Source organism: Gracilinanus agilis, chromosome 3 (genome assembly GCF_016433145.1).
Source record: "Gracilinanus agilis isolate LMUSP501 chromosome 3, AgileGrace, whole genome shotgun sequence".
Classification (NCBI taxonomy): Eukaryota; Metazoa; Chordata; class Mammalia; order Didelphimorphia; family Didelphidae; genus Gracilinanus; species Gracilinanus agilis.
This window is the reverse complement of record NC_058132.1, coordinates 431942355-431969776: the sequence shown is the minus strand read 5'-3', so window position 1 is coordinate 431969776 and position 27422 is coordinate 431942355. Positions and strand designations below refer to the sequence as shown.

Here is a 27422-nt window from a genome sequence, read left to right as displayed (position 1 = left end):
TTGTATCTTGCTAGTCTTTGGTCGGAAAATGCCTGTGTTCTACACCTTAGCAACAATGTTTCAATTGGCATCCTTAGTTACTAATAAAGCTGTTGCACCTAAGCCATGATACTCTCACTGAAGCTACTGGGTCCAGCTGGGCTGAGTAATAGGCAACTGGATGTTGAATAGGTCCTAAAATTGGAATTAAATCACCTGTAGCTACTCTTCTCTGTTCATGTACATTTAAAACAAATGGCTTTTTGTAATCTGGGATGCCTAGGGCAGGGGCAGACAAAATAGCCTGTTTAAGTTTAGAAAGAGCTGACAAGTGTTCTGCCTCTAACCCAAGTGGTTGAGTGACTGAATTTTTCATCAGTGCTGTAAGGGATTTAGTGATTTTTCCCCATAGCAAGGAATCTACTGTCTACAAAACTTTGTTGCTCCTAGAATTGCTCTGAACTGTTTCTTAGTGGAGGGAGCACTTAATTTTGATGCTCTTAGGGGAAATGAAGTGGGCACCAGCATTTATAAATCCTAAATACTCCACTTTGAGGGACATACTACTGAACTTTTGCCTTTGAGATCTTGTGACCTCTCTTATATGGTTCAAAAAGAAGATGTTTGCTATCTTTTTGGCATGCTGTGGCATTTGGTGAGACTTAGAGCAAATCATCTACAAAGTGTATCAAAATACTCTCCTTAAACTTAATATTTATTTGCTAAATTTTGTATTAAAATCTTTGAAAATAAAGTGGTACTTTCCATGTACCCTTGGGTCAAATGACACCATGTCCGTTGGGAACCTTTCTAGGTGAAGGCAAATCTATTATTGGAATCTTCATGAATGACTATTGAGAAAAATGCTGAACACAGATCTACTACCGTAAAATATGAAGCTGTGCTAGGAATAGAGGAGATACTTGTGAATGAACTTAGAACTACAGGATGTCTTTTGATGACATGGTTGTTTACAGCCCTTAAATCTTGTGCAAATCGATAAGTGGGTTTTCCATTTACATTTAATTTTGGCTTTTTAACAGGCAAGCTAGGTGTATTATATTTAGATTTACATGGACTTATTTTTTGTTCAATTAAATAATTTATCACTGGAGTAATTCCCTCACTTGCCTCCTTTGATAGGAGATACTGAGGAATGGAAGGAGGTTGGCCACCTTTTGTTTTGTTTTGCACAGGAACAGCTCATTTGAGTAGGCCTACATCAGAAGAAGATGTGGCCCAGCGAGATTCAGGTTTTTCAATTGGCATTTCAAAGGTGGGAAGTTTGTCCACCTTCTAACTGTCTAAAAGAAGTACAGAGAGCAAATTCAAAGATTTCTCAGGCAGTTCTAGCATCATAGCTTCATCTTGAGAGGAGGATATTGTGACTCTAAGTTTATAAAATGTCTCTCCCTAATTATAGGAGAGATAGGCATTAGAAGGAAAGAATGTTCTACTGATAGAGGTCCCACAGATACCGTTTGAGGGGAAACCTTTGGGACCTTCATAGGTGCTCCAGATATACCTACCACATTTAGAGAACCAATAGAACTGCATTCAGAATCTGGTTTGCTCAACAACAATGATCTGGAAGCTCCAGTGTCTAAGAGGCAATCATAATAAGTGTCCCTAATTTTCAAGGCCACATGAGGGTCATTACTATTTAGGGGAAAACTAATTAGGATAACTGGTGTTAAGATATCAGTGTCTGGGAAATCAAAGGTTTCTTTCATTCTCTGATTCCAGAGCCCTTTCTTTAACCTTCATAAAAGTCCTTGGCCATTTCTCTGAGGTTTCTTTTGTGAGGGGGATTTCCACTCTGAATATTGCTTGGATGAGCCCCATTTTGGATATATTATTGTAAATTATCATTTGCTTCATTTGGATTAGTATTTCTAAATGTGTTTCTATTGTTATTATTTCTATAATTGTTGTTATTTCTAAAGTTGTTATTCCTAGAGTTCTCATTATTTCTAAAATTTATGTTATTGAGTACCTGGTTCCAGTTTCTACAGTTTAACATATACATGGCCCCTTTTCCCACAGAAGTAACACATTGGTATTTGATTTGTGCATTTTTGCAAAGAGGCTTTGATTTGCTTGATTTGCTTGATTTGCTTTTTCTCTTTCAGTTTCCTCCTTTAAACTTTTCATTTCTCTACTTGATGTCTCTATTAAGTCACTGTTCTCCTCATCAATCTTTTCATGGCTGTTAAATACATAATTTGCTACTCTTCTCAATTCTTCAAGGTCCATACTAGCCTATTTCAGACAATTAGTCTTAAAATAATCTTTGACCACTTTACAACAGTTTTTCAGAAACTGTCTCCTTATTTTTATGACATCCCTTTCTCTGGCAAGATCCAGGCCTATATATCTACCTCCCAGCTCAATAAATCTATCCATAAATTGGGATGGATTTTCATTGGGGTTTTGTTTAAGATTTTAAAATTTCATCCACGTACCAGACTTATCAGGTTAAGCTCTCATTGAGCTTAATAATGCCTCTCTAGCCTACCATAGTCTTGAGAAATGATTTTATTTTTCTCTCTTTCTGTCAAAAAAGCTTGGAGCAAATTTTCAATATCAATCCATCTGGGATCATATGTGTGAAAAATGCTCTATAGCTTATTATAATAATCACAATTGGATCATCCTTAAAGGAAGGGATATTTCTGCTTGAATCTCTCAATATCTTGGAGGGTGAATGGTGTATGATGCCTTAGCAAAATTACATCTCTACTCTTATCAAAGGTGGGTATTTCTTTTGAGGAGAATAGGCCTGCAACTGTATTATTTTTGGTTTCTGCCTCTTGTTTTTTATTTGAGTTGGTAATGGATGTGGGTGGGGAAATAGATTGAGTGGGAGGAGTTTGGGGAGATTTACAGATAGAACAGGATGAAGAATCGTTGAGGTGGTTTTAGTATGAGCAGCACTGCATGGAGCAAGATCTAATGATGGGAAAGTATTGAGAGATAAATCTTTCTTTTTACTCTGGGGATTTCTCAATCTTTTCTCAGTGCTTTTTATATAAGCCTTGAAATCCCCCAAACTCTCCCCTTGCTTCTTCTCAAGGTCACTTGAGTTATTTTCTAGTTTTTCAACGTGATCTTTTAGTTCAGCTAACAAATTATCATTTTGTTTTTTTCCTGAAGAGGAATAGATAGAATGCCAAGCCTCCTATCAGTATAAGTACAGCTAGGAATAGTGATATATAAAGCACACTGTGTAATATTCTGGTGGATAATAGGCCAGTTTAGATAGACAAGAAATAGCATTACAACTTGAACCAGACTACTTAGAATCATAGTTAATCTAATTTTTAATTATGTTTGTAATTCTGCTTTCTGTCAGTATATGGTACTTTTTAACATAAAGGATCAACAGCTGTAACTGAATTAATTGCTTGAAACTTGACTTAAGGATAGTTTCAGTAAAAAATACGGAAAACCATCAGAAGGTTGTGGGTTCGAGTACCTTCCAATTACATGTAAGTGTTAAAATAAGGGTTTTGGCAAAATAAGAGAGCAGGTTTTAATAATTTATGTTTTAATGAGAATTTAGTAGAGGTGTAAATTAATATTATCCCTTTAAGCTAGAGAAAAAAAACTAATAGCAGCTTTTAAAATTAACAATTTAGTTTAATTAAAATAGATAGTAAAAGAATATAGAAAAATAGAAAGGAGGAGAGAGAGATTACTAATCTTATACCCTATAAATATAACTAAAATTCCTAATACTACCTAAAATTCCTAATAACTACCTCTAATTGTCTTCTGGGGATAGCTTCTTCTTGCCTGGCAAACAAATAGGCCTATCTAACCTACTCTCTCTATAAACCTCACTCCCTAAAATAATAGACAGCTACCACTCTTTCACTCCTTCAGTCAGTTTTCTATAACAGCCCTAATGATCAATAGCCAACTGACAGCAGATTGTTGCCTATGAGATAGACCTCTTTCTCTCTTGAGATCCCAGAGGCAAAAAGCCCTTTAAAGACTAAAGCCAAAAGCCCTTGCAGGAACTCCAGCCTGCCTTTATATTCCAGTAATTAAATGCCAACCCATTCAACCAGCAACCAACCCCCAAAGACTAACATGCCCCTCAGCCAACTTCCTCGCAACTGCCAATCATGTCAGCAACTGACTCCCACCTGTTAGCAACTGACAACCTGCAATTGATGCTGGCTCAGCAGGTGACTCCCCGTTTCCTTCTTCCTGTCACTGTGGGCTGGTTAATCCCGACACATCTCTATGGTAAGTGGGCTTATAGATCCCCCTTGTAATTAAAGAAATTAAAGAATTCCTTTTTTAAAGTATTTAAGTTCTTTTTAGTGGCACATAGTCTAAGAACATGAAGGTAGGAGATCTAGCAATACCAGTTTTTAAATTGTGTTATGGAGCAGAAATTATCAAAACTATCTAGTACTGGCTAAGAAATACAAAGGTATATCAATGTAACAGAACAGATGTACAACAGATAGTAGTAAATGATAATAGTTATCTTGTATTTAAAACCACAGACCTGTTTTTTGAAATAAGAAATCACTATTTGGTAAAAATTGCTGGAACAACTAGCAACCCGTTTGGAAACTAGGTAAAGATCCATCTTACACTGTTTACTAAGCTAAGGTCCAAATGAATACATGACCTCGCCATAAAAAGAGATCCTGTAACTAAATTAGAAGAATAGGGAACATACAACCTATCAGATTTATGGATAGGAGAGGAATTTATGAGTCAACAAGAAATGGAGAACATTGTGAAATGTAAAATGGGTTATTTTGAGAACATTAAATTGTAAAATCATTGTATGAATAAAACAAATGTTGCCAGGATTAAAAGAAAGACAGAAAATTGGGAATTTTTTTTTTATAAACTGCCTCTTAGATAGCAGTCTCATCTAAAATATATAGATAACTTTTTGCTAAATTTCTAAGAACAAGAGCCATCCCCTAATTGTAAAATGAGGAAAAGTTGAGTAAATAATTTTTGGACAAAAGAAAAATCAAAGAATCAATGTAAGCTATATTAAAAAATGCTCTAAATCACTACCATTACTTAGTGTGTTTCCTGAGGAGATTAGGGAAAAAGGAAAAGAATCCATATGCTCCAAACTATTTAGAGCAGCTCTCTTTGTGGTGGCAAAGAATTCGAAATTCAAGGGATGCCCATCAATTGGGAAATGGTTAAACAACTTGTATACATACAATAAACAACTTATTCACATCATAAGAAATGACCAACAAGTTAATTAAAAAAAAACTTGGAAAAAACTACATGGCCTAATGAATAGTGAGGAATGAAGAGAATATTGTATACAGCTACAGAATTAATACTGGAAGAGTAAATTGTGAATGTTATTTGAAAGACTGAACTGAAAGGTAAAAAAAGTGAAAGTATTAACATGCTGGTTTCCCAGTATAATAACTAAAATTATGAGACTGGCAGTAGCTTAATAACTTAATTAAATCAAAGTAGTAGTAGTAGTAGTAAAGAGAAAGAAAGATAGGGGAGAAATAAAGGGATACTTAACTTTCTAATCCATGGCTGCCATTTATGGGCTTTTAGCTGAACTCCAACAAGAATCCCCTCAACTTCTTCATGAGCATGCCAAGACCCAAAGACTTCCTAGTCTCCACTTATAAACTCTTTTCTCCACCCACTATCTCTCACACATCATATCTCAGGAACCAACCATAGTTAATTTGCCTGGGCCACCCAGGGGGGCAGTGCCTGTGGAATCCTTTTCCTTGGTTCCTTGGTTCTTTAACTTCCTTTCTCTGAGGGTTTGTCTCTACTGAAAGGAAGGATGTAACACAGTGGAAATGGAATGCTGGGGAAGCAGGAGTGACAGCCAGGGGCAGTTGGAAGGTTGGGGGCAGGGACTTCTGGGAAGAACTGTCTCTGACTGGAGTTCAGTTCTGAACCGTGGCCTAGACACAGCTCCAAATCCCATCTCATGATGGAAACCCCACTACCACAAATAACCTTCTATGAAAAACTGGGTATAATTCATTGAGGAGATCTTTACTCCACACCCTGCCTGCCCATCTGCTTGGCTGACTTTTGTTTGTACTTTTATCTCACCCTTTATGTGTCTTGAATCATGTTGGCTGCTTACCTCCTTCCTCTGGAATGATTGTGGGTAACTGAAACCACAAATAAGAGGCAACTATTGTATTTCCTGTGACATGTATGTAGATTGTTTGTACTTATTTGTTTGCTTGTTTTTTTTCCTGCATTAAATTGTGAGCTGTTTGAGAACAGATCCTATCTTTTGTGTTTTTTTTTTTTTTTTTTTTTTTGTATCCCTAGTGTTTACCACAGTGTCTGGCTTATAGAAGATGCTTAATAAATATCTTTTGACTGATTTCCTCAATATATTCCATAATATGAGAAGCAATATCTGAATTTTTATCCTTTTTTGGCAGTTTCTTAACTTGCTTTCCTATGGTATTTCTTAGTATATAAAACTTTGATTGTTATTTTATTTAACTTAATTGGATATTCATTTTAATGAACTCTGGCTACAGATTTTTTTTTCTCCTTTGCTTACAGATGGTTGGAATCCATTTTCTCATCCCTATAAAAAACTTGAATATGGGAAATGGGAGCTTTATATCCCACCCAAGCATAATAAATCTTCAATTGTGCCTCATGGATCAAAATTAAAGGTAATGTCATCATAATTATAAGTGTAATTACAAATTCAAGTCTTTAACTCAGGAAACATTTATTAAATACTCTTATAAGGAAGAGGATTTTAGCATGTCAGGTCTACAAGGGAGAATGACAGGAGGATAAAGATTCTGGAATGTTGAGGGTTAAGCTGTTTTTTTCTGGTTAGAACTGGAGAAGACTGGATGCTTTCCTTGGTGTCTTTACTGCTTTAATCTCTCATTTTACCTGTTTACCTGCTACTTTCTGTAATCTACTGAGTTCCTGATATAATCCTAAGTCTTTTGGACCAGCTGTCTGTAAGATCAGGTCTGGGGTCCTCGTGGATCCAAGATCTTTTCCCTGGGCCCAGATAACCTGCCATAAACCACTTCTCTATTGCCATGAAAAGTGGGGTTTGGTTTAGTGCAGCCTTAGCTAGAGAAGGAGTGGGGATCTTTTAGGTCAGAGAGGCTAGACTCAGTGTAGGAAATTACTTTGAAGACTTCCCATGAGGGAACAACTTTAGATCTTGGGGGAGGTTTAGGTAGTTGATATTAGTTTAGGGTTATCCAAATTCCCTTTCCACCTTTCCTTATTATAATAAATTCAACATCTGTTCCTGTTATTGAGTGGAAAAAGAATCCTCTTGCTGATCAGTGACAAATTTTAATGATTTGGGGTACATACTTTATAGGGAAAATGACATAGGCTAAGGGTTTAGGTAAACCTTTTGCAGAGAAAATGGTAGTAATGATTTACTATATTATTCATTTACAGTGATTTACAATGAATTTAGATTACCTCTGTGGTTCTAGACAGACTTTTCTGTAGGTGATAATTCAATATGTCAGTGTGTAACTACCTGGCTAAATTTGTCATAGAATTCCTGCTCCAGTGATTTTTTTGAAGAATATATAGTATTTGTGAAGGGAAAAAGTTTGCTTGCTGAGGAGCTGTGTTTGGCAATTCCTATGCTATGGCTACGATTTTACTGGGGCCTACTCTCTCTACTGGGGGCTACAAGATTAGAACTTCTTTTGAAGGTGACAATTGAGCTGAGCCTTGCATGAAGCTAGAGATTCTATGAAGTTGAAGTGAAAAACAGTTGGAGATAGCCTGTATTATTATAGGAGATGGAATGTTGTATATGAGGAACAATTTAGCTGAGTTATAGAAATTATAGGGCTTATCACCTCTGTGATGGATAAAAGGGGACACTAACATTGGGGGGTGCTCTCCTTCCCTTGCTGAGTGACAAAGGGATAAAAAGTGATTGAGGTAATAGGAGAGGAATGAAAGGGATGGCTGAGTCTAGGGAGGAATGGACAAGGTGGTATTAGGATGGTAAGGGTACAGGGTAAAGTGTTCAGGAGAGGCAGCTAACATAGGATAGACACCCAAGCTAGAGACAGAGGATACTGGGGGTAATAGGCTGAACCCTTCCAGGCAGGAAAGGTACTTCTACAGACACAAGGAATAAGGCCAGTCAGAAATGATTGAAATCTGACTTGAGGGCTTTCTTGTCAGTTTCTCAAGTCCTCAAAGGAGGAGTCACAAGACTCCTCCCTGTCAGTGAAACTGAAGGGATTCAGGAGGAAGCCTTGGGCAACTACTTCCTCCCAAGATGGATGCCTCCAGTTTCCCTTAGGAAATAAAAGAGAATAATTCCTTCCCCTTCAACTCTTGCCTAATTCTGTAACACAATGATTCTCCAGAGGGTTTGATTAGGTAACAAAGGACTTTATTAATGTTGAGCGTTGGTCAGGAAGGAGAGAGGGGTTTTGGGGTTTCTGACAGCCGCTAGGGAGAAACTCTAGATGGGGGAGGGTCACAGGAATGGGTTAGACTGAGAGAGGACCTGCTTCTCTCAGCCAGGGAAGATTTGGCTGCTTTTAAAGTAGAGGGAATACTAAAGGGATAGTTTGAATTCAAGGATGTCCTAGTTACCTATTGGGGAAACTAAACCCACAAAGTCTTTTCACTAAGAATCCAAAAGCCACCCTGTCTCCCAGAGCCCCAGGAAAACAGGAAAGGAAAACAGGGAAATAATATGGAGAAAGTCAGGGAGAGGTCCAGAGAAACTAGCTAGGTTCAAATTGTCCAGAGACAAAGCACAGGCCATAAGCAAAACTGAAAGCCAAGCAGAGTTCTAGTTAGTCCTTCTGCTCTGTTCAAGCCTCAGGGACCAACTGACTTCTCTCAGAATTCTAAGGCTTCTAACTGCCAGAAGTTTTCAGTTGGCCCCCTGCAAGATCAAAAGCCTCTCTTGCATCTTTTGCATTACACCTCTTATCTAAATTATAACAATCTCCTGACTGGTCTCCCTATCTCATCTTTTACCATTCCAATCCATCTTATACACATACATGCATAAATAATATTCCTTAATTACAGATCTGACCATATGTGATTCCCTTATACTCCATTGACTTTCTATTGCATCTGGGATCAAATATAAAATCCTTTGTTTAGCCTTTTGCATTTTTTCCTAATGCATTTTTCCAAAGTCATTTGACATCACTCTCCCTTACTCTAAGATCAGTACACACTGGCTTTATATTTCTTAAACATGACTTAGTACCTTTTCATTTGACTGCCTCATATTCTTGAAGTTTCACTATCTTGTTACTTTTGATTCACTGAGTCCTTGTTTTCCTTTTAGATATAACTCAAACACCATATTTTGCATGAATTCCTTTCTGATCACTTCGGCAGCTCTGTGTAGGATTATTTAAAGAGAGGAAATATTAGGGTTAGGAAGGCTCTTAGGCACTCACTAACTATTTTGTATTTGTTCACTAAAGTTTTGCTATAATATATGTTGTTTCCTCAGATTAGAATATAAGTCCCCTTTTAGTAGGGGTTATTTCATAATAACTCTATACTTGGAGATACTTGTGTATCTCCAACACCTAGCCCAAGACCTGACAAATGACAAGGATGTCATAATGGAAATGTATGATCATAAAAGCAACGTTTCTGACTGTGTTGTGAGAATGATGAGTAACCTGTGTTCTTTGCTGGTATCCTCTCAGTTTCAAGAGAAGTTAAGAAAAGCCCTCTTATGAGGTGACACACAAAAGTCCCTTAGGATAATCATAAATGAGTTGTGATCTGCCTTATCGGATGCAACATCCAATTAAATAACACATCCTAGATTCAGAACTACAAGGGATCTCAGTCAAAATACTCTAGTATTGAGGCACAATGTTCTTGTCACAGTATACATTCATGAACTAGAGAAATATTCAAAACCTAAGTACCTTAGGACCTTTAGTCTTAAACTACAGCTTCCATAAGATTTATGTTCTAATAGTTGAAAGTATCATAGGTGATTAATTGACTAAGCTGTAATTTCATTCTTGTATGATTCACGTATAATTTTTAGAGACAGGTAGATTAGTCTCAGATTCTGCCTATCTGTGTGACTTTGGGCAAGTTACTTAACCTCAATTGCCTAGCCCTTACTGATCTTCTGTCCTAGAGTTGATTCTTAGTATCTTTTAGAAATATTTAGAAAATCCTTTTAGTAAAAGTAAACATGACTAAGATGGATGCACAATTTATAGTTCTTTTTTTATTTGAATTTAATTTATGTTAGTAACTTACCAGGTTGTATATTTCAACATATTTGTATTTTGTACCAATGGAGTTATATCTCCCTCTTTTGGAAATTTGAATTATAGCCTATTTCGTTTGAAAATAATCTGATCTCCATCATGTTTTTAGTTAGTATACTTTTACAAAGGATAAGATGCTATTATAATATTTATCTTTGGAATAGTTGTCAGTAGATAGCAGTTTACAAAATACAGAAACTAAAATTCTCAATAGAAGATGTGGTTACCCTGTTTTGACCCACTAAAATTTAAAATTGTTTGATGCTACTTAATGTTCAAAGAAGTACAGTGAATCCCCTTCCCCTCCAAAGAAACCAAAAGTCTTGTCAACATATCTAGAAAACATAAGTGGCCAACTCCCCACCGAAGTCTAGGGAGATAGAGAAATTTATGGAGACTGGTGGGGAAAGAGTCCATCTGGTTAAGAGCAGATTTGTGCAACTCTTGCTCAAGGGTGTTGTGAGGAAGATTACTAAATTATTATTTAGAAGACTTAGCAGGCAGGGCTGGAGAATTCTAATTGGAATGGGGAAGCAGGAAGCTTCTCTCTCTGAGATGGACTCCATGGTGATTGGGACAAGTTGTAACTGATCCTGGGAGACCTCAGAGGAAGTGGAGTTTGCACCCTGATTTCCTGTTATCCAGAAGGAGGATTTTGCCTGTGGGAGGTTTGGTAGAGACTATGAAATCTAACCTGAGTTGCTGGTCAGCTCAGGTTGGTTTAGCTCCCTGACTTACCCAATTGAAGGTGTACTGGCTGAAGACCTGGGAAAGCTATACCATTGCTGGATTGTGACAGGACTCTGCAGTGAGGATATCCCACTTTCCATCCTGATCTCCCTTGTGCCTTGTCCTGCTTTAGATTTTGTTCAGTGTAGATAAGTCCCTCCCCTGACCCTGTGGTTTGCCCATAGTCTGGAAGTATAGAAACCCCTATTCCCATCCTTTAAAAGACCATAGTTCCCTTAATTAAATTTGTTTACAAGCCCTTTTGTCATTTGCTTGCTGGTTTTCACAGACCCTTTGTCTAGGTGGGGCAGGGTGATAGTGTCACTCCTGTCAATAGTCATTTCCCTTAACATTAAACCCAGTTTCCCTAACTTGTTTGGTCCCATACTATTGTCCATTCCTGTCTCCTGCTCACCCTTCTGAACCCTGATAAATATTTAAGTTAACTTCCCCTGTTTTTCCCATTAGAAGGGAGAAGGCTGTACAACAAGGCAAGAGGCATTTCTATACTTATACTGGAGTACTGAGACAAGAATACGTGCTAATTGGCAGCTTTGGTATTAACTTTTTTTTAAACCATTATCTTCCATCTTTGAATTAATACTATGTATTGGTTCCAAGACAGAAGAGAGGTAAGGACTAGACAATGAGGGTTAAGTGACTAGCCCGGGATCACGTAGCTAGGAAGTATCTGAAGCCAGATTTGAATCTAAGACCTCCCATCTAAGCCTAGCTGTCAATCCACTGAGCCACATAGCTGCCCTTAGCTTTGTCATTAACTAATGAGTTCTGGGTCCTATATCCATAAAGGAGGATATCCATTCCAAAGCATGGCATTCCAGGTTAAGGAGCAGTTATCTATAAAGGTGAGAGCTCAAAAACAATATACATCAGATCCCTAGAGTAGAGAAGCTTCTGGTCTATTCAAAAGTCTACAGAGGAATAACCAGGACAAGAATCCCAGACCAAACTGGAAAGCTTACACTCTGGTGCTTAAAACCATTTTCCCAGCTTGCTGAATAGTTCAGCAGTGCTCTACTCCCAGATCCAAACCCAGGTCAGAAATGTAAAATATCCTGTCTGTTTCCTGAACACTTCTACTGACACATAAACACACACACACACTATATATATATATATGTATATATACATATACATATACATATACATATACATATACATATACATATACATATACATATACATGTTAGAATATAAATTCTTTTAGGACAACGTCGCTTTTTTTTTAAATTAAATTAATGTTTTTGTAGTTCAATACAATTTTAAATATCTTTCTGACATTTTGTGATCAATGTTTTCTACCTCTCTCTTCCCCATCTCTCTTCCCCAAGATGTCAGGTAATAAGATATATGTTGAACATATGTTATCTTACAATACAGATTTCATGTTCATCATTTTTTGAAAGAAGATTCATATTGCTTACACTTGAGAAAAATCCATGCAGGAAATAAAGTAAAGAATGATATGCTTCAATCTGCATTCAGGCTCTGAGTTCCTTTTTCATCATGAGTCCCTTAGAGTTGTTCTGGATCTTTGCATTGCTAATAATAGTTAATTCATTTGCAGTTGATCATTATGTGCATTATTGCTATTACTGTGTACAGCATTCTCTGCCTACTCCACTTTGAATCATTTCATGTAAGTTTTTCCATGTTTTTAGGCCCCGTTTTCCTATCTTTGATGGTAGTGGTTTTGCTGGGTTGAAGGATATGCATAATTTTATGGCCCCTTGGGCCATAACATTTCAATTTTTTTCTTCAATATGGTTGAATCAGTTTACAGCTCCAATAGCATTGTTGTATTAGTGTCTCAGTTTTTCTACATTTTCTCCAACATTTACTGTTTTCCTTTTTTGTCATTTTAGCCAATATGATAGGTATGAGATAGTGCCTCAGGTGTTTTAATTTGTATTTCTCAAATTGATAATGGTTTGGAGCATTTTTTTCATATGACTTGATAGTTATAATTTCTTCATCATCTGAGGATTGTCTGCTCATATCCTTTGACCATTTGTCAATTGGAGCAGTGACTTTTTTTCTACTTGTGTTTATAAACCCAGTGCTTAGCACAGTGCCTGGCACATAGTAAGCACTTTTTTTTGTTTGTTTTGTTTTGTCACTATTGGTCCTTCCATATGTTCTCTTACATAAGATTGCTAGCTCTTAAATAAGTGTTTTACAATCCCCTTGACTGTTATAAAGATAATTAGATAATGTCTAGAAGAATGATGTAATTATAAGTTAAGGTGCCATAAAAATGTGCTGGGGATTTTTTTCCCTTTCTCTTTGATTATACATTCTTTGTTAATATTTTCTTATAAATTTGAGATGATTTTTATTCCTTACAATTTTCTTAGTATCTTTGCTGAAGTTTTTGTTCTACTCTAATTTTCTTCCCCTTTGCATTTTTTTTTTAAAATTCAGATTTCCTAAGTGAAAATGTGTTATTTTATCTTTATTTTTGTTCATTGGGGTTAGGTTATATTTGTTCATCCTTTGCCTTGCTTAATTTGCAGAGTTGCTAGTTACATTCTTTTTAAGTATAATTTTAGTGTAGTTTAATTTGAACAAGTACATGCAGACAATGAAATTTAATAAAATTCCATACAAAATCATAAAATCTGAACTGAAGATTAAAGAAAAAATAAATTTTAACAAAACAATGACAATAACAATTTTTGTTCTATATTTTTTCTAATCTTTTAAAATGCATTAATGATTTAACATTGAGTTTATCTTAAAAAATGAAATCTTCCTTAATGATTATTTACATTTTTATTAATTAATTTTCAGTTCACAAAGTATTATAATATTTACATCACTTTCAAGTGTTTTTTTTTAACATTTAATAATATTTATTTTTTAGAAAAGTTAACATGGTTACATGATTCATGCTCTTACTTTCCCCTTCACCCTCTGACCCCTCACCCCATAGCCGATGTGCATTTCCACTGGTTTTAACATGTGTCATTGATCAAGACCTATTTCCAAATTGCTGATAGTTGCATTGGTGTGGTAGTTACGAGTCTACATTCCCAATCATGTCCTCATCAACCCATGTGTCCAAACAGTTGCTTTTCTTCTGTGTTTCCACTCCTGTAGTTTTTCCTCTGAATGTGGGTGGCCTTCTTTTCCATAAATCCCTCAGAATTGTCCTGGGTCATTGCATTGCTGCTAGTACAGACGTCCATTACATTCTATTTTACCACAGTGTATTGGTCTCTGTGTACAATGTTCTTCTGGTTCTGCTCCTTTCACTCTGCATCAATTCCTGAAGGTCTTTTCAGTTGACATGGAATTCCTCCAATTTATTATTCCTTTGAGCACAATAGTATTCCATCACCAGCATATACCACAATTTGTTCAGCCATTCCCCAATTGAAGGGCATACCCTCATTTTCCAGGTTTTTGCCACCACAAAAATTGCAGGTATAAATATTTTCGTGCAAGTCTGTTTATCAATGATTTCTTTGGGGTACAAATCCAACAATGATATGGCTGGATCAAAGGGCAGTCATCCTTTTATAGCCCTTTGAGCATAGTTACAAATTGCCATCCAGAATGGTTGGATCAGTTTGCAAATCCACCAGCAATGCATTAATGTCTGAATTTTGCCACATCCCCTCCAACATTCCTTACTCTCCCCTGCTATCATTTTAGCTAATCTGCTAGGTGTGAGGTGATACCTCAGAGTTGTTTTGATTTGCATTTCTCTAATTATTAGAGATTTAGAACACTTTCTCCTATGCTTATTGATACTGTTGATTTCTTTATCTGAAAATTGCCTATTCATGTCTGTCCCTTGCCCATTTATCAATTGGGGAATGGCTTGATTTTTTATACAATTGCTTTAACTCCTTGTATATTTGAGTAATTAGACCCCTGTCAGAATATTTTGTTATAAAGATTTTTTCCCAATTTGTTGTTTCCCTTCTGATTTTAGCTGCATTGTTTTTGTTTGTACAAAAGCTTTTTAGTTTGATATGATCAAAATCATTTGTTTTACATTTTGTAATTTTCTCTAACTCTTGCTTGGTTTTATAGTCTTTCCTTCCCAGAGATCTGACAAGTATACTATTCTGTGTTCACTTAACTTATTTATAGTTCCCCTCTTTATATTAAAGTCATTCACCCATTCTGAATTTATCTTGGGGTAGGGTGTGAGATGTTGATCTAAACCTAATCTCTCCCATATTGTTTTCCAAATTTCCCAGCAGTTTTTGCCAAATACTGGATTTTTGTCCCCAAAGTTGGGCTCTGGGTTTATCATACACTGTCTTGCTGACTTCACTTATCCCAAGTCTATTCCACTGATTCTCCCTTCTGTCTCTTAGCCAGTACCATGCTGTTTTGATGTCCGCTGCTTTATAGTATAGTCTAATATCTGGTACTGCTAGGCCACCTTCTTTCACATTTTTTTTCATTATTTCCCTTGATATTCTTGATATTTTGTTATTCCAAATGAAATTTGGTATAGTTTTTCCAATTCTGTAAAAAAGTTTTTTGGTAGTTTGATATGTATGGCGCTAAATAGGTAAGTTAATTTGTGTAGAATGGTCATTTTTATTATGTTAGCTCGTCCTACCCATGTGCTATCAATGGCTTTCCAATTGTTTAGATCCAGTTTTAATTGTTTAGAAAGTGTTTTGTAGTTGTTTTTGTATAATTCCTGTGTTTGTTTTGGTAGATTGATTCCTAAGTATTTTATATTGTCTAAGGTGATTTTAATGGTGTATCTCTTTCTACCTCTTGCTGCTGTGATGTTGGGAATATATAGAAATGCTGATGGTTTATGCGCATTTATTTTGTATCCTGCAACATTGCTAAAGTTGTTAATTATTTCTACCAGCTTCTTAGTTGATTCTCTAGGATTTTTTAATTAAGTAAACCATCATATTATCTGCAAAGAGTGATAGCTTAGTCTCCTCATTGCCTATTTTGATAACTTCAATTCCTTTTTCTTCTCTAATTGCTACTGCTAGTGTTTCTAGTACAATGTTAAATAATAGAGGTGATAATGGGCATCCTTGTTTCACTCCTGATCTTATTGGGAAGGCTTTTAATTTATCCCCATTGCATATGATGCTTGTTGATGGTTTTAGGTATATACTGTAGGCTTTTCCAGCATCTATTGAGATAATCATGTGATTTTTGTTTGTTAGATTGTTGATATGGTCAGTTATGTGGATGGTTTTCCTAATGTTGAACCATCCTTGCATTCCTGGTATAAATCCCACCTGGTCATGGTGGATGATCCTTTTGATCACTTGCTGGAGTCTCTTTGCTAGTATTCTATTTAAGATTTTTGCATCTATGTTCATTAGGGAGATTGGTCTGTAGTTTTCTTTCTCTGTTTTTGATCTACCTGGCTTTGGAATCAGGACCATATTTGTATCATAAAAGGAATTTGGTAGGGCTCCTACTTTGCTTATTATATCACAAAATTTTTATAGTATTTGGATTAGTTGCTCTTTGAATGTCTGATAGAATTCACTTGTGAATCCATCAGGCCCTGGCGATTTTTTCTTAGGGAGTTCTTTGATGGCTTGTTCAATTTCTTTTTCTGATATGGGATTATTTAGGTATTCTATTTCTTCTGCTGTTAATCTAGGCAATTTATATTTTTGTAAATATTCATCCATACCTCCTAGATTGCTATATCTATTGCCATGTAATTGTGCAAAATAGTTTTTGATGCTTGCCTTAATTTCCTCTTCACTAGAGGTGAGGTCTCCTTTTTCATCTTTGGTACTGTCAGTTTGGTTTTCTTCTTTCCTTTTTTTTTTATTAGATTGACCAGTACTTTGTCTATTTTATCTGTTTTTTCAAAATACCAGCTTCTAGTCTTCTTGATTAATTCAATACCTCTTTTACTTTTGATTTTATTAATTTCTCCCTTAATTTTTAGTATTTCTAATTTAGTTTTCATCTGGGGATTTTTAATTTGCTCAGTTTCTAGTTTTTTAACTTGCATGCCCCATTCATTAATCTCTGCCCTCCCTAATTTGTTAATATATGCACTCAAGGATATAAATTTCCCCCTGAGTACTGCCTTGACTGCATCCCACAGAGTTTAGTAGGATGTGTCTTCATTGTCATTCTCTTCAATGAAATTGTTGATTGTTACTATGATTTCTTCTTTGACTAGCGGGTTTTGGAGAATCATATTTTTTAATTTCCAATTAGTTTTTGATTTGCCTATCCATGTGCCCTTACTAATTATTATTTTCATTGCATTATGATCTGAGAAGGTTACATTTATTATTTCTGCTCTTTTGCATTTATTTGCAATGTTTCTATGCCCTATTACATGGTCAATCTTTGTGAATGTACCATGTGCAACTGAAAAGTAGGTGTATTCCTTATTTGTTCATATTTATTTTTCTCCACATATCTATTAAATCTAATTTTTCTAGGTCTTCATTCACCTCTTATCTTTTTTTAATTTATTTTTTGTTTTGATTTATCTAGGTCTGAAAGAGTAATATTTAGATCTCCCACTAGTATGGTTTTACTATCTATTTCCTTCTTGAACTCTGCCAGTTTCTCCTTTAGGAATTTGGATGCTATGCCATTTGGTGCATACATATTGAGCAATGTTATTTCCTTATTGCCTATACTGCCTTTCATCAGGATGTAATTACATTCCCTGTCTTTTTTAATCATATCTATTTTTACTTTGGCTTTGTCAGAAATCATGATCGCCACTCCTGCCTTCTTTTTCTCATTTGAAGCCCAAGAAATTTTGCTCAAGTCCTTTACCGTAAACCTGTGTATGTCCAGCCGCCTCATATGTGTTTCTTGTAGACAACATATGGGAGGATTTTGGTTTTTAATCCATTCTGTTATTTGCTTCCTTTTTATTGGAGAGTTCATTCCATTCACATTCAGAGTTATAATTATCAATTGTGTATTCACCAAATTTTTGGTGTCCTCTCCTGATTCTACCCCTTCTTTTTACACTATTTCCTTTTAAACCAGTGGTTTGCTTCAAGCCATTAACCTTTGTGTCCTCCCTTGATTTACTTCCCTTTCTACACCCTCCCTCATTATTCCCCTCTTTTTATTTTTAAGGCCTAATGAATTCACTCCCCCTTCTTCTCCCCTCCCTTTTTTGACCTCCCCACTCCCCTGCTCCCCTTGGTTTATCTTTTCTGACTTTTTCAGTAGGGTTAGATAGAGTTTTATATCCCAATGGATATAGCTATTCTTCCCTATCAGGGTTAATTACACTGAGCGTAACATTTAAATATTACCTCTTAATGCTGCTCCTTTCCTCTCCTTATAATTGTATTCATCCCTTCCCCTTCCCATGCCCTCTTTGTGTGTAATAGAATGTCCTATTTTTCCTATTTGTTCAAGTTTCTCTTGGTGTCCTACCATTCACCCCCCTCTTTCCTTCCTTCCATATCATCTTCTATCTTGTTGAATGCCCAAACCTTTCCCCTAGAAGTATATAGTCGGTTTTGATGGGTAGGTGATCCTTGGTTGTAGACTCAGTTCTTTTGCCTTTCTGAATATCATATTCCAAGCTTTGTGGTCTCTTAGTGTGGAGGCTGCCAGATCCTTTGTGATCCTGATTGGTGCACCTTGATATCTGAATTGTCTCTTTATGGCTTCTTGTAAAATTTTTTTCTTTTACTTGGAAGCTCTTGAATTTGTCTATTATATTCCTGGGGGTTGTCTTTTCAGGGTCTAGTGTAGAGGGTGATCTATGGTTCCTTTCAATGTCTATATTGTCTTCTTGTTGTAGATCTTCAGGGTAGTTTTGCTGAATAATTTCTTTTAGTATGGAGTCCAAATTTCTCTTAATTTCTGCTTTTTCAGGAAGACCTATGATTCTCAAATTGTCTCTTCTAGACCTGTTTTTTTGGTCTGTCATTTTCTCATTGAGATATTTCATGTTTCCTTCTATTTTATCAGTGTTTTGACTTTGTTTTGTTTTTTTTCTTCATCATCTCTTGAGAGATCATTGGCTTCTACTTGTCCAGTTCTTGACTTTAGATACTGGTTTTCTGGTATAAGATTTTGATTTTCCTTTTCGATTTGGCCTGTCCTATTTTCCAGCTGTTTGATTTTGGTCTCTAATTTGCTCATCAATTCTTTTGATTTGGTGGCATCTTTTTAACATTGCCCAATTCTAGCCTTTAGAGACTATTTCAGGTATAATCTTTTGGTTTTCCTTTTCAATCTGGTCATTTCTGGTCTTCAATTTACTTGCCTCTCTTTCTAATTGTGAAATTCTACCTTTTATACAGTTATTTTCTTTCCACATCTCTTCTATCTTTCTCATAGTCTCAGATTTGAACTCTTGAAGACCTTGTGACCAGTTTTCATTTTTTTTGGATGCTTTGGATATGGTTACTTGTTTGTTCTCCTCTGCTGTTTTCTCTATTTTCTGGATTTTTTCTGTGTAAAAGTTTTCAAGTTTTAAAGGTTTCTTCTTGGATCTTTCTCTTCTGGGGTTCTTGTGTCTGGCTTGCCATTTTTAGCCCTGCGCCCTCTCACCTTTATTCTCACGCCCAGGATCTGTCTGCACTCCTTTGGCTCCTGAGGTCTCTGGTCTAGTTGTTCTTAGGGTCAAGCCCTAATGGTGGTCCCCTTGCTTGTTCTTCTCCCTGAAGCTCCTATAACAGTCTCAGGGCACTGCTTCCACAGTCATACACCCCTCTGCACTGGTTCCCCACTCAAGGTCAGCGCCAATGCTCAGGATCCGTGTCCACGCCACAGGGTCTGTGTTCAAAGTCCGCGTGTTCTTTAGCCTCTTGGGGGTCTTAAGTTTTGCTGCTCTCAGGAGCAGGCCCTGGTGATGCCAGGTAGTTTCCAATGACTTAATGGGTGCCCCAAACTTGCTCTAACTCTTTTGTGCTGGCTTTGGCATTGTAGGTGGTGTGTGTGGGGGGAGTGGGTTGCTCAGCTTGCTTTTTAGTGAGAGCTGTTTTACTCCCTTCAATGCTGTGCCCTGTTGTGGGGTCCCTTCGTTCGTCTGGATTTGTTTTTATTTCTTCTTGAGGAGTCCTATATGTGTGGGTTAGGAGAGGTCAAGCAGCTGCTTTTTACTCTGCCACTATCTTAACCTGGAAGCCACTTTCAAGTTTTTAATCAAAATTCTTTATTCATTCATTCATTCATTCATTCATTCATTGTCATTTTCTTTTCCTCATGTGGCCAGTTAGCCTTTAACCCTTTATTCTAGTTCTAGCCATTGTCCTTTTGCATAATTCCTTTGTATTATTTTTCATATTAATCACATTGTAACATTCTCTTAAATCGTTACTCCAATTTATTGAAACATTGCCCCCATTGCTAGACATTTTTATTTTTTTACACATATGTAGTGGTATTGTTAAAATATTTGAATGAGAAGCTTTTTTTGTTTTTGATAAATTATAATTCCTAAAATGGAATTATTAAGCCCAAGGGTGTAATTGTTTCTATAATTTTATTGCCTACTGCCAGATACTTGTCAAAAGGATTCTAAAAACTGCAATTCCTCCAGTATAATTATGTATAAAAAAGTAAAAGTATGTCTTTTCCCTCAGTGTACTGGCATTGAATTTAGTTGCTATTTATTTGTATATATGTGTAATTTTATTGGTTTGGGGAGCTTTAAATGGGAAAACTCCCTCTACTAATAAGATTAGCAGTTGTTCTCCAAGTTATAACTTCTAAAGTTGCCTGGTTGTCGAAGTGTTGAAATGACTTACCAGATGACAAGATGGCTATATCAGAGCAGCTCTATCTACTATGCTGTTTTCCTTTTATAAAATTGTTTTTTGATATGTGTAAAGTAACCTTCTAAAATTTTAATTTTCATCTCTTTGATCAAGGTCAAACAATTTAAATTAATTATTAACAAATTATGTTTCCTTTTTGGAGTCATAAAACTGTGCATATCTTTTGATCCGGTAATATTTCTACTAGTCCTGTACTTCCCAAAGAGATGCAAGAGGGAAATAAAGGACCATATGTACAAAATAAGAGCTCTTTATTTGCTGTCAAAGAATTGGAAATAGAGGGGCTGTCCATCAATTGGAAAATGGCTGATATAAGATATGATTGCGATGGAATACTATTATGGTATAAGAAATGATGAGCAGGATGCTTATTTAAAAACCTGGCAAGACTTATGAACCAATGCAAAATGAAGTGAGCAGAATCTGAAGAACGTAGTACACAGTAACAATGATATTGTTGAATGATCAAATGTGGATGACTTATAGCTATTCTTAGCAATAGTGATCTAAGACAGTTTTAAATATCTCATGATGAAAAACATCCTCCACTTCCTGAGATAGAACTGATAGAGGCTGAACAGATCTAAATATACATGATTTTTTACTTGATTTTTCTCATTTTTTCCCCCTTTTGGTCTTTTTTTTTTCTTTCAGAACATTAGTATGGAAATATGTTTTACATGACTGCACATGTGTAATCTAGATTAAAATGCTTCCCTTCTTGAAGGAGTGGCAAGTGAGGCAGAGGATTTGGAATTGTTATAAGGAATTTATTAAATGTTTGCTCTGTCTCCTTAGAAACAGAGCTTCTAGGTTAGAGGAAGTTAAGTAATATTATTGTTTCATCAAGAGCAAAAGTGTTATGTTAAAGGTTTAGTAATAGTATGCTGTCTTCTTTAAGAATCCAGAGCAGAAAGTTCTCACCCTCTGTCACTTTAAGAGTCCTCTGATAAAAGAAAGATTTATTTTATTTTAAAATAAAATTTTTTTAAAGAAAAATTTTCCATGGTTACATGATTCAACATCTTACTTTCCCCTTCACCCCTCCAATTTCTTCCCTTTCCCCCCACACACCCATAGCACATGTGCATTTCCACTGGTTTTAACATGTGTCAGCGATCAAGACCTATTTCCATATTATTGATAGTTGTACTAGGTGGTTTGTTTCGAGTCTGCATCCCCAATCATATCATATCCTCATTGACCCATGTGTTCAAGCAGTTGTTTTTCTTCTGTTTTTCCACTCCTGTAGTTCTTCCTCTGAAAGTGCATAGTGTTCTTTTCCATAAATCCCTCAGAATTGTCCTGGATTATTGCGTTGCTGCTAGTGCAGAGGTCCATTACATTCGACTTTACCACAGTGTGTACAATGCTCCTTTCACTCTGCATCAATTCCTCGAGGTCATTCTAGTTCACATGGAATCCCTTCCTAAAAGAAAGATTTAGAGTTCTGGGTCCAGTCTTACTGACTTCCTTGAGAGCAGGTTGCTGGGTCAGTCTCTCAGAAAGAAGATCTATTAGTGACTTTTTTAGACCATTACTTTGAGAGTGAGATAAACAGACTAAGCTGAGAAAGAGTGTGTTTTATTGAGAGCTTTTCTCCTCAGAACCTGAGGGGGAGCTAGAGAACTATTTATGTCAGTTGAGACAGGCAGTTGGATTTGAGTTGAGGGAGAAGAAGCAGACAGAGGCCTTGATTTCTGACTTCAGAGAGAGAGAAGAAGTGTCAGTTTCACTGTGAAGATTTTATATATTACTTTAGAAGTTCATAGTATAGGTTTAGCTAGATAGAAATTTTATTTAAGATAGTGAGAATAGTTTTTAAGGAGGCCTACTAGGCAAGAAGCTGCACAGAAAGTAGTTTTGGGGAGTTTTTATGTAGACATTTTAGTATAAGGTTGAGATTTCCCATCCTATTTCTAACTCCTGGTTTTCTACCTCCCATTTCCTCTCCCTACCTCTAATATAATAAATCAGAGTTGTATTAAACTGCTTCCAGCCTTCTATCAATCAACTACAAAAATAGTTTTTTTGGCATTATCATTTGGCTATCAATACTCAGTACCAACATTAGATCAATTATAGTTATAACAAAACTAAAAAAAGAATGCTAAAAATTGTTACATGTAATTGGAAAATATATTTCAGAAAGCAAAAATAAAAACAGCCTTTGGCATTGCATTTCTTAATCTTATCCTATAAAATGTAGAAAGAAGTGTTATTTTAGGATTTAGTCTTTTATCCTTTTGATGTTTTAGTCAGTTTTCTTCTTCTGCTAAAAAGTATGTGCCATTTGATTTTTATTGACTATTGTTTTCCAGTTCCTTAAGTTGCTTTATTTTGTAATTAGCCTCTGGAATTTCTCTACATTACTTCTTGGAGGGCAATTTTTTCTTTCTCTTTTCATATTTCTTTAAAAGTTCAAGATACTATAATATCTCTAAGTCTCCTTTCCCCCCCCAAGTCTCTTTCAGTAGTAGCCTTGCTTGAAAGTCATCTTTTAATGATTCAATTAATCACTATAATTCTGCAATTAAACCTAATAATGTTTTTTAAAGGGAATATACAGAGGCTTTAAAAAAAACTTGCTTGTGGTCGGTCTTTCTCAGAAAATGCTGTTCAGATTTTTATCTGAATTCAATAAATCCTAAATTTGTTTTTTAATAGAATTCCAGCCTTGAATGTACATGGATTAATCTTTTTGAAGCATATCTTTTTAAAATAATGAGAATTGTAATAAGGGAATATAAGGTAGATGTAATAAGGGGATTGAGGTAGTGGGGTAATAGGTGATATAATATGGGACTGAAGCAATGGGGTGATATGGGACCAAGGCTGGAGGTAATTAAGGGAATAGGCTAGAGGTAGTAGGGAAATTAAGGCAGAGATATGGTTGGAACAGGATAAGGCACTGTGAATAGGGGTTTGTGAATCCCTAAGGCAGTAAAGTGAATAAGGAAGGTATAATGGTAAAGGTGGTAAATTGAGGTGGTAGGAGTAGTAAGGGAATGACTGATTTTAAGGAATATAAACACAGAGGTATAAGGAGTTGAAAGGGAGAGGATGAGATATTTTGGGCAAAAAGCTACAGCCTGGGAGAGACTGGGACACAGGCCTGAGACTAAGACACTTAAGGGAAACAGACTGAGCCCCTCAAGTAGGAAGGGCACTTCTACAGACAAAGGTTAGGGCTAGCCAAGAATGGCTTGAAACTGACTAGAGGGCTACTAGTCAGTTTCTCAGGTTTACAAAGGAACAGTTCAGAGGAAGTATTAAGATTGCACTTCCTCCAAAATGGACACCTCCAATTCCCTTCATGACTCAGAGACAATATGATTCCTTTCTTCCCTTCTCCCTCTCTTATCAATCAACTAATGAACTAGTTTGATTACTTGACAAACTGGGTTTATTGATTTCTATGTGTGATTGGAAGGAATGGAGGATACAAGATAGCCCTAACAGCCGCCTAGAGAAAGCTTCAGGTGTTGGAGGGAGTTAGGAACGTGAAACTGTGAAAGGACCTGCCTTAACTCAGCTCTCAAGTGGTTTTGTAATCAATAGGGTTAGGAAAGTTGGATACAATGATTCAATATATAATTTGTACCAAGGGTAAGCCCTATTTGACTATTTAAACTATCAAGTTTAAAACTAACACTCTGATTTACTCTCCTTTCAAAACCTCACAGAAATTCACCAGGGAAAATGAAGATGGGGAATAAGGGAGGTTAGGGAGATTCAAAGGAAAATAGTTAAGCTAACAATTTTTAAAGAGAAAAGCTGCAGAATATAGGCCAGGTTTCAATCCAAAGAAAGAACTCAGATTGACCCTTCTACTCTCCACGAGTCTCCCAGATCAACTGAACTTCCTCCAGACTCTAAACCTTCGCAACTGTCAGAAATTCTCCCACAAGGCTTTGCAGGGCTGACATACACCCTATTTGCACTACAGAACTCACTGATTTTCCCCTTTTATTAGAGTTTTTAATACTTTATTGCTCTTTTATTACTATATTGTTTTTATTACTATGTTATAATTATTACTTTTATTATTATATTGCTCTTTCAATATTTTGGAAATCTAAATTCTATATTTTTCTTACCATGGGTAATTCATTTGTTTGCTAGGGTCAGACAATCTTTATTTGATCACAAATCTAAGTATTGTTCTCATACTTTTCACTTAGGAATATTTATTTTCACTTGTTTAGTGATAGTATTTTGAATGTCTCCTTTGTATTTCTGGTATGATGCTTTTAGATTTATTTTATTATATTGACTTCACTTTGCCCAAGGTTTTAGTTCAGGTTTTGTACTTGAAATGCAGTTTCAAGTCTTACAACCCCTGTTTATTTACTTTCTTAATTCCTTGATTTCTTTTTTCCTTCAAGATTTGTCAGAATAAAGTTATAATGAAGGAAATAAAATAGTACAGGGTCATGTGTGTTTTTTTTTTTATATCTAGGCTGTTGGAATTGAGAAGATTAAACAGTCTTTAATCTTTTTTAATTAAAAAATAATAGCATATCTCTATTTGATTCCACACAAGGGCTTATTTCCACCTTCATAAGTAAGTAAGTATTAGAAAAATGATTATATTTTTTGTTAATGTATTTATGGAATTCAGGGTTCATGTTTATGTTATAATAGCATAACTTTTAATAATAACTAACTTTTTTAATAATAATTTTTATAATAAATTTTAATAATAAAATTTTAAATAATAACATTAACTTTTCTCATGATTCAATATTTTACTTCAAATGTCTGGATATTCCCTTTATTCTGAAATTTTCTTCAGAAAAATGGTCGTAAGACTAATTCGATATCAACTGATAGAACTATACAGAATTGGTTGTCTAAATCATTGAATCCAAGTGGCTTTCTCTTCAAAGGTGCATTAGTAATGTCTTTTCTTTTTAGTACAGATTTTCTGTTCTACTATTACTTTTCAGTTTATTTAATTTAATTTTAATGTCTTTTCATGAGTTTTCCATAAAAATTAGCTAAGTGGTGATTTCTCATATTTTTTTGTTTTATTTTAAAGACAACCATTAGATATTACCAAAATAATGATAGCAAAAGGAAATGAACTGGTTCTTCATTAATGGCTATATCCAACTTATATTTTCCTTTTATTTACTTAGTTAAGCTAATGGGTAGAGCTACATCTCTTATATTTTGTGTGGTGATTAACATTCCTCAACTAGAGGTAATTATTATAAGAATTTATCTAAATCCAAACCCAGCTTAGTTTTCCCAGAAGCAAAATTACAAAGGACAAGCATATGTTAATTAGTGAACATACTATAATTTTCAATTATTTGGTTAAGTAGAATTTGCATGTGAAATTATAGAAAAAGTAATGGAAAGCTCTTTTTAAAATACTCTTTAATATGATAAAAATTAAATTTTTCAATAGGTTACAAACATTGTAAACATAATAAACATAAAATTTTGAACCAAATCACATTCACATAATATATTACAATAATTACTTGGTACCTGTAGCAACACGTTAATTAAATTAGTAGAACTGATTCAAAGTGTGTTAACCAAACATGACTCATGTAACTTCATTAGATAACATTTAACATATTTATTTATATGCGCCAATAATGTCCTTTTATTTTTAATTTTATAGCAGCTTTAGAATGGCAGTTTATCTCAGGGTCTTCTCAGAAGCTGCCTTGCTAATCTTATTAATTATTGCATTTCTTTTCTGATAATTCTCCAAATATGAGATTAAATTCAAAAGTTTAAAGAAAAAATTCTTTATATTCCTAAAATTCTCTATTTTCCCATTTTTTGCTCAGATAATTTCATCAATATATACATGTTATTAATTTAAAAGATATAAAGTAATTTATCAATGTATGTTGACTTTTTTCACTTGGTTTATTATATAGGAATGAGACTACCTCTATGTATTGCCTAATCTTAATTCTTCTTGTGAATTAAATGTTCATCATAGTATATTTCCTTTGAATGTAAGGAAAGGTTACATTGGTTCACATTTTCTCTACTAATGGTGAATAGAAGGACAGTAGTTGCATTGAAAAATTTGCATTTTCTACCCTCTTCAACCTTTTTAGGTTTATATTTTATATTAGTTAAGAAAGAAAGTCGCTTTTTGTTATACATTACATCTTTTTTTTTTAAAACAGACATTTACAAACCAATTTGTTCCAGGATTTTGAATTTTATTATTACTTATGTAACATATGAGATATGAAGCCTAGAATCATAGGGCCCTGTGACAACTTAAAATCTAGTAGGGACAACTGGATAGCTCAATGGATTGAGAACCAAACCTAGAGATGGGAGGTCCTAGGTTTAAATTTGGCCTCAGATACTTCCTAGTTATGTGGTCCTGGGCAAGTTCCTTAAACCCCAATGCCTAGCCTTTACCACTCTTCTGCCTTGGAACCAATACACAGTATTGATTCTAAGACCGAAGGTAAGGGTTTTAAAAAGAGTAATGGAGAAGATTGGAATCTGAGTGAATATCTTACTAAGAATTAATTTTCTGTTCTATACCCTTTTACAAATAAATAAGCAATTTTTAAAAAACTGATGTCTTGAGTGATGTTAAAAGGCAAGGTGAGGGGACTGGAGCCAGACAGAGGAATAAGTACACACCCAAACCTCACTAGGGAAAGGATTAAACTAAATA

General features: G+C 35.3%; 1 protein-coding gene across 1 annotated transcript in view; it reads left to right on the top strand.

Annotated features, from left to right (window-relative positions):
* GBE1 (1,4-alpha-glucan branching enzyme 1) overlaps positions 1 to 27422 on the top strand; it is a 372788-nt gene that overhangs the window by 141654 nt on the left and 203712 nt on the right. Inside the window, exon 3 of the mRNA XM_044670326.1 lies at positions 6541 to 6656. Coding sequence (XP_044526261.1) covers positions 6541 to 6656 — 116 coding nt within the window. The remainder of the gene's footprint in view (positions 1 to 6540; positions 6657 to 27422) is intronic.